Raw genomic sequence first — 12879 nt, 5'->3', positions numbered from 1 at the left:
AATTATTAGAGTTTCTATCTCTAAAATGACCCAAGTTCAAATTCAGACATACCCATTTCATTTTAAATTTAATAAAAAATGGGTTTTACCGGCCGGTCATCGGCCGGGTCACCCAGGCCGACCGCCACATGCAAAAAACCCCGGCCGGGTTTTAGAAACCTCCCAAATACACTGACCCGGCCCAGTATAGGGACGAGTCCATTTCATTTTAAATTTAATAGAAAATGGGTTTTACCGGGTCATCGGCCGGGTCACCCGGGCCGACCGTCACCCGCAAAACCCCGCCGGGTTTTTAGAAACCTCCCAAATACACTGACCAGGCCCGGTATAGGGACCGGTCCTTCCGACCGGAACATTGGTTTTATATCTCAATTTATTTTGATGTATTTTATATAATTTTTTAATGTATTTTATATAAATTTGTTTTATGTCACTATTTCATATATTAATATCTCCATTTTTGTAAGCCGAATTGAAATTAACCAAAAGCCGTATCAAACCAAAATCGGTTATTGGTTATTTTTTAACCAAACAAACTATTTCATAGTAAATTTTTCTAGCATTTATATCTCAATTTAATTTAATGCATTTTATGTAAATTTTAATTTATTTTATATAAATTTAATATATTTTATGCTATCATTTCATGTATTTATATCCCCATTTTACGTATTTATGTATCCATTTCTTGGAGTTATATCTCCATGAATATTATATATCCATTTCATGTAGTTATATCTCTTATCTATTTATATTTTCATTTCATGTATTTTAAAATAAGTGTTAGCTCAAATTTGATTCTAGTTATTTGCCGAAGTGAACCGAAAAATTAACCGAGTAAACCAAATTGAGTAACTGAACTGCGCATGCACACATACCCCTACAACTACAAGTAATATATGTTTTGTAACAAAGAACAAAAGTACGTGCACATACCTCATAGGCATGAGAGTGCCACAGTTTCTGTTCATCAGGAGGTAAAGTATCAAAAAGACGATCAGACACTATGTATTCGACTCCGATGAGTCTACCTGAGGTGTCATCGGAGTCGTACACCGCACACTGGAGGAAATCCTGGTTGATTCGTGTGATAAAGTGGTGAGTCTCGATTTGACGAGACATGTCTTGGCTGTACAAGGGGAAAGTGCATGCATGTTGACTCATTTGCTTAATGGGTGTGAGCGACTGAAGCATCTTGGCTCCTTTGTCCAGCATCTGTGACCCCAACGACAACGGTTTACCCGGTGGGGTACCGTTCTTTTCGGTGTTGGTGCCGTTGGTTGGATAGGTACCGGAAGCCATTGGTGATGAAGATGGTGGTTTGTGGGTTGAGATGGTGAAGAAGATGAAGGGGTAATGTATTATGTATAAAGATGGTGGAGTGGTTCGTCGGTGGTGTGAGTCAGCTGGGTGAAACGTGGATGACAGGTGGCGAAGGTGATGGGACACATGTCAATGTGATGGTGTTGTGGTGTTTTCCTTAACGTTTGAATATGCATTATATGCAACTTTGATGTTACTTTGTTGGATGTTGGTAATAGTTGAAACATAAATTACTAAATTTAGTTTGTGTGCATGTTTCGATGCATGTTTTATACACTATATTCTTAAATGTGTGGTTATTGGAATGAAGACAAGTCTTTTGTTGTCTATGTTGAATAGTACTTTCTATTATCATCGGTTTGGGTGGGTTTGCGACTTTGTGCAAATACCTGCCTATGACTTCATGTGATTAACAAATTAGTTTCACACAAACGATAATATATTTGAAATGCTAAATGATCAACTAGGATTCTAACAATAACAAATAGGTGTTAGCATCATCATGGTGACAAATTGGCTTATTTGCAGAACTCGCTACTGTAGAATCCAAAATTATAATATCAAACTAATTAATTTATTCAAATAACTGGACATCAAAATTTCACAAACATCATAATTCAAAATTATTACATCAAACTAAAAACAAACAAATTGTTCTTTATTTTAATAAAACCTAAAGTTTAACTAAGTCTTTCATCTTCAATCATCCCAAATTGCTATCTGCGATATGCGTAAAAATAGATAAATTTTGTCAACATAAAGTTGAGCAAGCAACCATAATTTGAGATATGTATAATAAATAAAATGACAATTCATTGCGATAATGTGCATCGGATCAACTAATGTAACATGAAATAAAAGTGTCTTTTCAACATGCCACTGGATTCGGACATGAATACTCCAACAGCGTATGATCATACTATAAGGATGATGATGATGAGGATAAGATACCAACAAACTATAAAAAAAATGTAAACACATAACCATGTAGCATTTAACAATTAATCGAGCAATATCACAACTACGCAAATAGTGGAATTGTGTTTGAGTATATACTTGCATAATAAATATATAATAGGGGTTGTGTACGCATAAAGCCCCCAAAACGTAAAATAGTAAAAAGGGGAGTGTGATTACTCACTTTTAAGATTAAGCGAGCTAACACGATAATAAGAATAACATAAGCGAGCTGACTGATCCAATATAAAGCAGCCTATAAATTTAATATGTGAAAATATCATTAAAACCGAGAAGAATCGAACTGGAATCATATTAATATTCATTACAGTTCTCAACTTATGAAAAAACGATATTTAAGCGAGTGTTTATACGTACTGAGTCTGAACAGCGATTCAAAACCGGGTTCGAGTCCAGCAGCTTTAAAATATGAAAATAAACAAAAAACCTAGCTAGAGCGAAAACCAACTTTGATCAGAACTTAATGTAATTGAAAAATCCCAATTTTAATGTTTAAGAACCCTAAACGGTTCAACCCACAATTGACTACCAAAACCCCTCCGATCAGTAAAATTGGTAAAGGACTTTTGTTAGTTAGATGGAGCAACTTTATAGAATAGTAACAAACTTTCATTATTGTACCAATTTGATTACTCTAATTTTTTTTTGTCACAATTAGGTTACTCACAAGCTTTTTTTGTCTCATTTCGATCACTTAGTTTTCACCTATATACTAATCAAAGTTTTTTTTTTTTTACTATTTTGGTAGGATATTATGATGACATGGAATATTTTCGTTTAAAAAAATGTTAATGATGACGTTGACGGGTGATAAGGAATTTAAAATTAATGGCATGGATTTTGTTAATAAATAAATTTAAAAAATGCAAAAAAACATGGTTTTTTAATTATTAAATTTTGAATAAATTTAGTTTCTTTTCTCGAAAAGCTAGCATCAGTATTCAATTTTTTTATTAAAAAAATACGGTAGAATAAAAAAATTAAGTAGCGTTTGGTATGCATGAATGGAGGCCAATTTCATTCCATCCATACCCCATGTTTTTTATCCATTTCATTTCCTCTTTTACCCTACATCACCTTCACCACCCTCCCACCGCCACCACCATTAACACCCACCACCAACCACCACCGCGTCGCCACCAACCACCACCACCGTCGCCACCAACCACCACCATTGTCTCTACCGCCGCTGTTCCGCCACCACCGCCACCAATTGTTGCCATCAGTACCAGCCGCCCACCGCCGCCACCGCCACCCGCCCATCGCCATCATCAAGCATCGCCCCCACACCTCACCACCACCACCTGCTGCTCATCGTCACCACTGCCACCATTGCCTACCACCACCACGGTGCCACCACCCACCCCCAACACCACCACCTCCAACCACCATTATCTCCGGTAGCCCACCCCCACCCGCCACCACCAACCACTGTCAACGCCCACCAATATCACAATCGCCACCTACCTCCCACTGCCACTCACTACCATTTTAGTTTTATTTTTCTTTTTTTCCTACCTAACAAACAACGCAAAGTAATCATTCGTTACATTCCCATGTAGTAACCAAGCATCAGTATTCATTTTTTTTTATTATAAAAAATCTATTTTCAATTTTATTAAAAATATTTATGTTATTTTTGGTGTTAATTATAGTATCCATGTCATTAATCATAAATTACCTGTCACCAAAATAATGTAAATTAAAATGCCATGTAATCATAATAACTTATCAAAATGGTTAAAAAAAAACCTTGATTGGTACATAGGTGAGAGGTGAGTAATCTAAATGAGACAAAAATGTTAATGAGTCAAGTAATTGATATAAAACAAGGTTTGTAAATAACCTAATTGAGATAAAAAAAAAAGTGATAGTAACCAAATTGGTACATTAGGAAAATATACAAATTTCATTCTTACAACTTACCTAGAAAACATGAGGAGACGATGATCAACCAAAACAGTTGACCTTTTAAGTCAAACCTTAAAGAACTTGTAAATTAACAACTAAAAGTCGAAAATGAGAGTAATTTGAGGTGAGTAAACATTGAGCAAATGTTGGAGGTCTTTTATATAGCATTAATTATATATATATATATATATATATATATATATATATTAAAAACCAACATTCACCCCACTCACATAAAATACTATTTATCATTACTTTAAATTTGAGTCACACAATTTTATCCTTTCTTCTTATTTTAACATGTTATGTCTTAAATTTGAGCTACACAATTCTAAGTTTTTTTTAATATTGTTTTATCTCTATATATATCTTTTTGCATATTTTGTTTTTCATTCACAAATTTTGAAATATAATGTTTTCTTAAATGCTATATATAACATTATAAAACTCATAGTTTTACCAATGTTTTAGTATAAGGTTCATTTAAAACAAATTCACGCCAAATATAATATACTTTTAAATTCTTTTTTTCATAACATAATGTTGTTTTAAATTTCGAATACATCGTTATCACGTTAATACGTCTACACACTCCTCGATACAACAACTTCATGTAATGTGTGATCATAGCATATCGATAAATATCATTTCTTTTGTTTTCATCAAGGAAACTTAAATTTTTGTAAAGACAAAATTAATTAACTTTATCTTTTATTAATATTCCCGTCGTGACACTTGGGTTATGTTCATCAACGTTTCCACTGCAACGCGTGGGATGTTTACTAATTTATATTTAAGAAGTTAAAAACATTAATCTTGATTAAAAAATCAAATTCAACTTATTGTTCAAAAATTTGTCATAATTGTGTATTAATTGTAATATGGTTAAAAATGAAAGAAGTCAAGAAATTGACAAAATTAACTCATTTTTTGTTCATTACTCAAAAGAATCAAGGGAATATGATTTGACATGATGCCAAGACATATTCCAATTGTTCTAAAATGGAAAATACACAAAATTGGGTTATCAAATTAACGAAACCGGCATGAAAACGAGTTTGCTGGTCTGCAGACCCGTCGTGTATGGCGACAGGGTGGCCAATAATTGATCACATAGCACGACGAAAGGCAAAAAAGTTTAGATTTTGGTTTTTTAGACGAACTTGACCCATGGACTTTATTTAAATGCAATTATGACCAAAAATACTTACAATTGAGTTTGCAAAATATCCCAAATATCTAGATAACATAATTTGATAAAATTTAACCCGAACAAACATAAATGAAAATCTGAAAATTTAAACAGGTCGGGTTTTTGGATTTGAAAAATAGCAAATGTTAAAGAAATCAGCCAAAAGCAAACCGAAACCGATAATAAATTGGTTGACTTTTGTTTATCAAAACGAACCAGTGAACCGATTTGAGTTTTAAACCGGTTTGCAATATTATTTACCAATTAAAGATCAAATTTTATAATTCCATGATCTGTGATCAACTTTAACAACCCCTCAATCAACCAAAACAAGTCAACAATAAAAATGGCATCTTCTTCGCGATTCCAAATCATATTCTCAAACCTTCACATTAATGCACATCTCTTCTCCCAAATTCCGGCTCATCATAATTAGACTCCTCTCTGTATTAGGCATCCTATCCATACCCATCTTCCTATACTCAATCTCCATGGACACCCAAGTCCCACACCACCCAAACAAAGACATATATTCAGTGTGGGCCCTCCCACCAGACCACGTATCAGAAAGAGTGAAGAAGTTAATGTCTGGTCTTAGATCAGAGTTCGGTGGGCCCCAGTTTGAGCCGCACGTGACTGTTGTCGGGGCGATCAGTTTGACTGAGGATGACGCACGTGAGAAGTTGAAGAAAGCCTGTGAGGGGTTGAAGGCGTATAATGCCACTGTGGACAAGGTGGAGATTGGGACTTTCTTTTATCAGTGTGTGTTCCTCTTGTTACATAAGACCAAAGAGGTAATTAATTAATTAGTTATTTATTTTAAACTTTTTTGATTTATTTTGTGGTATTGGTATGATCCTGTTTTGATAAACAGTTGTTATGTTGTGACTTGTGATGATTAATTGATTATGGATCAGAATTGAGGTTTTAATTGGTTTGGTTTGACTTTGTAGTGATCACACGTTGACTTCTTAGATTTTAGATTTTTGTTAGAAGTGCGACTTTCTTGTATTTAGGCTTTCACACTCTCCAAATTTGGAGAGTCCCGACGCCCCACTCTGGCCAGACTATGTTGTCTTAACCAGTCCCGTGCTGGCTTCAGAGTTTGCTTGGGCGCTCCCCGGGAAACCATACCGCCGACCGTCACTTAACAATTGTTGTGCCACCACAAGAGCAAAACTCTCTGGCATAACACACGGTGGGATGAAAACCCGAGTGAACTCAGGGTTCGACTGACAACCTTTGCACAAGGCCTAGCTCAAATCCTTCATTGCCAATATCCACCCAAAAGTGACACAAGTGAGATTCGAACTTGAGTCTCCACTGGAGAATCCAAGCCTTCTACCACTAGGCCACAAGTGGGGATGACTTTTTAGATTTTAGATGCCTTGTGATTTGTAAGATATTTAAATATCCCTATGTGAATTACACAGTAATTAATTTCTTTTAAACATTTTGCATTTGGTTTTTCACTGCAGAGTGATTTAACTTTACCTGCAGCCGCTCATTTCCGCAAAGTCTAATGTTTCTTCTGCATTTTCTGGAAACTTATGGTGTTTTTGCAATAAAAATGTTGAATTATGAACTAAATTAGGATTATTTGGTTTATGTATATATGTATTAGTATTGAACAAGTCTAGATTAGACAGAGTTACGTATAATATTGGTCACACGGCAGAAATGGAAAGTCAAACGACCAGTATTAGCGGTTATTGACAGTTAATTTTACACCAAACAAACTGGTGTAATCTCCTTGTATGCACTGGTGCTTAGCCTCTAAGTAGGCGCAAAATTTTAAAGATTCTTGGATTAAGTATATAGTTTAAAACGGTATGCTTTGATTTTCACTGGCAGACCAAATTCATCATAATTGATTCCATTGTTCTTGTTATAATTAAAACGGTCCGCTTTGATTTTCTCTAGCATATATGGATGATTAATTCATGATTGAGTGTTCTGATAGTGATTGCCAACAATAAAGTTGGGAAAACCGATCTCGTTAGTTGAATTAACCTAGGAAACAAATGTTATGGCATTACTTTCACTCTGTTTCTAGTTAAGGGGCCCATAACTCCGTAAGTAATGGACATAAACGTCTCAATGGTTTGGATCATGTGACAAACCGCCATTCCATGGTTCGGAGCCTTGATTTTTCTGTTTTCTTTAGCTACGTTTAGCACCTTTTAATTGTAGAAACACATAAACCATTGACCACGATAATTTACGTGTTTTACTTCCTTAGTTTCGATAGTTATCTGTTAATTTTGACAATACCTGCTAAATTTTGAATTAACTATAGGAAGCTTGATGCATTAGTTTTCGCATTCAGTATATATCAATTTTCACTATCAAGAGTATTCAGCTTGATGCATTAGTTTTCGCATTCAGTATATATCAATTTTCACTATCAAGAGTATTCTCTTATTTGTGCTTCCGCTCTTTATCAAGAATGACATGAAGTTCTATGAGATTTTATAATTTCTCATGTTACATTACACTATTTCAGGTCATGGAGACTGGGGCACACTGCTGGTCTCATTTTGGATTCACAAGCCCAACTCGTGAGTCATACTTTCATCTCTAGCTTGACGCTTTTGCAGAGCCGGTTTTTGGGCTGTGCATCCCGTGCCACTGCACGAGGCCCAAAAGCTCATAGGTGCCCAAAGGCTATTACATAAATTGATTATTTATTCCTCTTAGCACACGGCACATAGCCACATACTCATATGTATTTACATTTTATATATATATCCTCTAACTTGCCATACAATGCTTTACAAGTAAACATCTTACAACTTACCTCCCCTTACTTTTCCATATTTATTTAATTTCACCCTCATTAAGCTATCTATAATTGATTTTTCGATACAATTCAAAAGACAATATATACATTATATAACACAAATGTTATTTGGTGTATTTAACAAGTAAATTAACATACTGACATGATTTTTCTCTATTGATTTTGAAATTTCGATTAAGCCTTTCATTTTTCTCAAGATATCATATGATAAATTAATATTAATGTAGCATTAAGACACATATATATTAAACGGTAAGAGCATTCTCATCCAACCCTCTATTCCTAAATCAAAAATTACACTAAAACTCACTATATTTTCTCTCTCCATTTCAATTAAATAATACTTTTTATACCTTTATCGTTAACTTTTCTCTTTCTCTCACTCACACCCACTTTCAAAAAATATTAAAAACTTATAGGGGGTGAACAGTAACTTTTCAAATATACTGAAAAATCACTGTTTTTTTCTAAAATATAAAACTCTTCACCCACAACACCTAAAATCACTCTCTAAATTATAAAAACACCCCTCACATAAAATTAAGGGTTGAATGAGAATGCTCTAACATTCTAAAATGTTATCAAACCCGAACAAGTGGATCCAAATTATGCAAATACATTGAAAACCACACTGCTTGTTTTGTTCATTTTATAACAATTGCATTCGCATTGTGGGTTTTGATATATAATTGATGAGTTTATATTATGCAGAAAGGGCCCAAATTTTGTCTCGCACGAGGCCTAATTTTTTTTATCTTTCTCGGGGACGGGCCTGCGCTTTTGGTTACCCTAATCTCTAGGTTTCTGTGTTTCTTTTAATAATTTATGGTGTTACATTTGCAGCTTATATGCCACACCTAAGCATCCTGTATGCTGACTTAACTGAAGAAGAAAAGAAAAGAGCTCAAGAGAAAGCCAATGCTATTGATGAAAGTATTAACAGTCTCAACTTTCCGATAACCCGTCTTGCTTTGTACAAAACAGACACAGAAGACAAGACCCTTAAATCCTGGGAGAAGGTGGCTGAAGTCACACTCCAACAAAACTAGTTATCATGTTTGTGTTGTATACCATAATCTAAGAACCTTTGTTATATGCATTTACTCATCTAATCTGTTTCCTTTGAGTAATTGACTAATTTGTATCTATTATATTGATCTTCTATTCCATGTGCAAATTCCTCATTCCTTGTATGCTTTCAACATTAGCATGACTTGTTTCTTAATATTCTGCAAAATTTTCTCTGCTAACTTATGATTCAATGCATAAAATATTAAAATCCGTGCGATCGCTGGTTTATGTTAACATATTTATAAAGAAACCAATTTGTCCATCAGATTGAAGTCTACAAGAACACACTCGTAGGAAGACCGTCCTTGGACTTTGTTTACAAGAAAACACTACAATACAATACAATACACGTCAATACCAAGTATACAGGCCATGTATACCATACAACACTCGAGATTATTATTAACTAAACCAAGCCATATCCAAAATATCAGACACAAGAAAAGACTTAATAATAGATGAGGTACACTTGTTATATTGTGCCCTACATCCATATAGCATTAGCATTGATGAGTAGTGATTTAAGCTTGTTTTCAAGATTAAGAGTGATGAGCTCATTAGCACCTCCAACAAGCTTCTTCCCTATGAACACAGCTGGCACACTGGGGCTGCATCCTAACTCCACTAACTCTCTCTTGATCCTGTTCCCATTAGGGAGCTCGTCAAGCTCGTAAATCATAGGGTTGGCCCCAAATTTCCTAATGAGGGCTATGACCGAGTGGCTTATACAACATGTTGTTTTGCTGAACACCACCACTGGATTCTCAGATAGCAGACTATTCACTGTGGACATTGTTATACGCACAAGTTTCGTTTAATGAAGGTTGGCTGCTTACTGTTTGAGCCCCCTTAAGGTTTATTTATACTTGGTTTTTACATTAGTGATGGTGGAATCCATCCTTTATGACATTAATGAAATGGTGATGGAATTCTTGGTTATAATCATGTCCCATGTAACATCACATCACAAATCTGAATATGTGAATAGTGTTGTGACTTGTGGATAATGGGACTATGACATGGGTTGATAAAAACAAATAATCACAATATACCATTGGAATACATCTAAATAAGCACACTTTAAACTTTTGTAACCAGCATATGATTCTTGAGTTGCTTTGGTGAAATAGAATGACATGTGTTGGTTTATGTTAGTGTTGTTAGCATATGTGATATCAACTTTCCCTCTTGAGTTCTCACACGTCCATAAGCACTCTCGAATGTTGGATAAGAATCTGCAACGCGCTAGCCCGCTTAAAGATGCCTTATCTTGTATTACGTGAACTAAAGAGACTTTCATGTGGATGATAAATTTTCCATAATGATGTTTAGGAGTAGAGATGGTAAGGCAGGTGAATAATGGCTTGAAACACATCGTGCATAGTGTAGGTCGAGACCAACACACATTTTTTGTTCTCATCTTTTGTTTCGTCTTATATTTGATGTCATAATCACATAAACAATATATTACTATAAATTATTTGATAACATAATTTAAGATGATATCTGCGTAAAAAAGAAATAGTGAGTAGTCACTGTTTGACCAGACAACATACCCATTGAGATGTGGAAATATTTAGATGGAGAAGAAGTTTGGTGGTTTTGTTCATTACTCTCTTTAAAACTGGAAAATTGTCAGGTCAGTGAAGGAGTAGTGCCTTAGTTCCTTTTTGCATGAACACAGAAGACGCCCAATGTTATGGTAACCATAAGGAGCCGGATTTAGCTTTTATGCCATACTGAGACTAGAGTGTGAAAAAATAATTGAGGCTAGAATTATATGGGAAAGTCAGGCTATAATAAATAGATTTTGATTTATAGCAAGAAGGTTTGTTGCAGAAGCGCAATTTGTAAATAGTGTTCATTGACCTTCAAAAGACTTACGATATTGGGGCACGATAAGTGATTTGGGATAGAATAAAGGTAAGAGGAGTCCCTAGGGATATATTGAGATAATTAGGATATGAAGTACATGGCATAAATAAGCTTTCGTGTGACGATGGGAGCAGAACATACTTCTTCCTTGTGAAGAGGGCCTTCACCAAGGATTAGCATTGAGCATGTTTCTTTAAGCAATAGTTTTGTATGAATTGTCACAATCAATTGAGGAGGCAATCCCCTGGTGTAGGTTTTTTTAGATGATATTATGTTAGTAGCTAAGATAATTTTGAGAGTGGCGGGTAGCTTTAGAGCGCAAAGGTTTGTTACGTCGCTTTTAAAACAAAGAACCTTTACTATAACTTAAGTCGTGGAATCAACTAGCCACCAAGTAATTCCACGGATAACCAAGTTCAAGTATTTAGGATTGTTTGTACATAGTGATGGGGAGTATATATGGGGACCTAACCCACTGGATTCAGGCAAGCGGGGGCAAGTAGAGAGCATCCGCTAGAGTATATTGCGTGACAAGAGGTTCCCAATAAGATTTAAGGATAAATTTATAGAGTTGTAGTGCGGCCGCCTATTTTACAAAACTAATTGTTGAGTCCTTATCCCGAATAGGGGATGGAAGATTATGCAGGTTTCGACAAAGATGGATGGCAAACGCTATCATGAACCATGGAAAACCTTACATTAGAAGAAGAATGGGAGAGAAAGAAGAGGGGGGGGGGGCACCCAAACTAACATGATATGACAGGGTTAGTGAAAGTTTTCTAGACTTTCACTCTATATATATTGTGTACATGAATTCTAGATGATCATGGATAAAGGTTATAGACTTGTAGGAGAATGCATAATTTTTTCCTAGCTTCTTTTTGGAGTCTTAGTTTTCATACATTTTAAGTTGCATTTGCCTTAGCTTTTCCCTAATGAGGTCTTGGAATAGATTTTTTGGGAGAGCGTACATGTACTTTAAAGGGGTCCATGCCACGTTCTTTTGGCCTCTGTGATGTTTTATCGATTACTACTGTAGTCATAGTGTCACACCCCGACCAAGACAGAAACGTCGGGGCGCAACCGATTGTTCATCGCACACGACACTATTAAGTGACAATATTTAATGAACTCATTTAAATTCATAAAAACACAAAGAGTCAGATAACTTGTTCATACAATAACCGAATTCAAATCATAATAAATAATATATTGTTCGTTTTGCTAATATCCTAATAGTCTTGATAACGTTTTTTCTTCAAGTCCTCGAGTCAACCTAAAGTCAAACCTGTAACATTGCATAAATAGAATTTGTCAACACAAAGGTTGGTGAGCAATTTCATAGTTTTTGAACAATAGATATAATATGAAATTTCCACAACTTGTATACAAAACAATAAATAATAACAACAATTTAGATAAATGAAATCGTTAATAAGAATAAATTAACGACACCTTTCTATAAGGGGATGCCAAATATACTCGGATTTTGTATGAAATCGTTAATAAGAATACATTAACGACACCTTTCTATAAGGGGATGCCAGATATACTCGGATTTTGTGAATCAACCATCCAAAAGCGGTAAACACATTAACACTTAAGCATATAAGCATATAACACCAAATCGAGCATTTATTTAAGTAAAGTATACAATAAAGTTTGTGGTTTAAGACTCAAGTATAAATCATTTGGATTTGAATAAGTTTGCAATGTCACCCCCAAA

At 34.9% G+C, this 12879-nt stretch overlaps 1 protein-coding gene and 2 pseudogenes across 1 annotated transcript; 1 reads left to right on the top strand and 2 right to left on the bottom strand.

The window, feature by feature from the left end:
• Positions 1-936: 936 nt before the first annotated feature.
• LOC143608032 (oil body-associated protein 2B pseudogene) lies at positions 937-1302 on the bottom strand (annotated as a pseudogene).
• A 4497-nt stretch (positions 1303-5799) lies between these two features.
• On the top strand, positions 5800-9298 carry LOC143608033 (cyclic phosphodiesterase-like). Its single transcript, XM_077083244.1, has 3 exons — positions 5800-6198; positions 7911-7965; positions 9051-9298. Exons 1-3 carry the CDS (start codon positions 5800-5802, stop codon positions 9254-9256), a joined length of 660 nt encoding a protein of 219 aa, XP_076939359.1. The 3' UTR covers positions 9257-9298.
• Positions 9299-9738: 440 nt separating this feature from the next.
• LOC143608034 (monothiol glutaredoxin-S1 pseudogene) lies at positions 9739-10071 on the bottom strand (annotated as a pseudogene).
• Positions 10072-12879: the final 2808 nt, after the last annotated feature.

This window comes from Bidens hawaiensis, unplaced genomic scaffold, assembly GCF_021521415.1.
Source record: "Bidens hawaiensis isolate Kalapana, Puna unplaced genomic scaffold, B.hawaiensis_p1.1 tig00094808_1, whole genome shotgun sequence".
Lineage (NCBI taxonomy): Eukaryota > Viridiplantae > Streptophyta > Magnoliopsida > Asterales > Asteraceae > Bidens > Bidens hawaiensis.
This window is presented reverse-complemented; position numbering and strand designations above follow the sequence as displayed.

Excerpts from the sequence above, each read along its gene's own strand:
- LOC143608033 (XM_077083244.1), top strand. The coding sequence starts at position 5,800 with ATGCACATCTCTTCTCCCAAATTCCGGCTCATCATAATTAGACTCCTC. Across the intron at positions 6,199-7,910 it reads TGTTACATAAGACCAAAGAG|GTCATGGAGACTGGGGCACA; the intron begins GTAATTAATTAA and ends ACACTATTTCAG. Across the intron at positions 7,966-9,050 it reads TGGATTCACAAGCCCAACTC|CTTATATGCCACACCTAAGC; the intron begins GTGAGTCATACT and ends TTACATTTGCAG.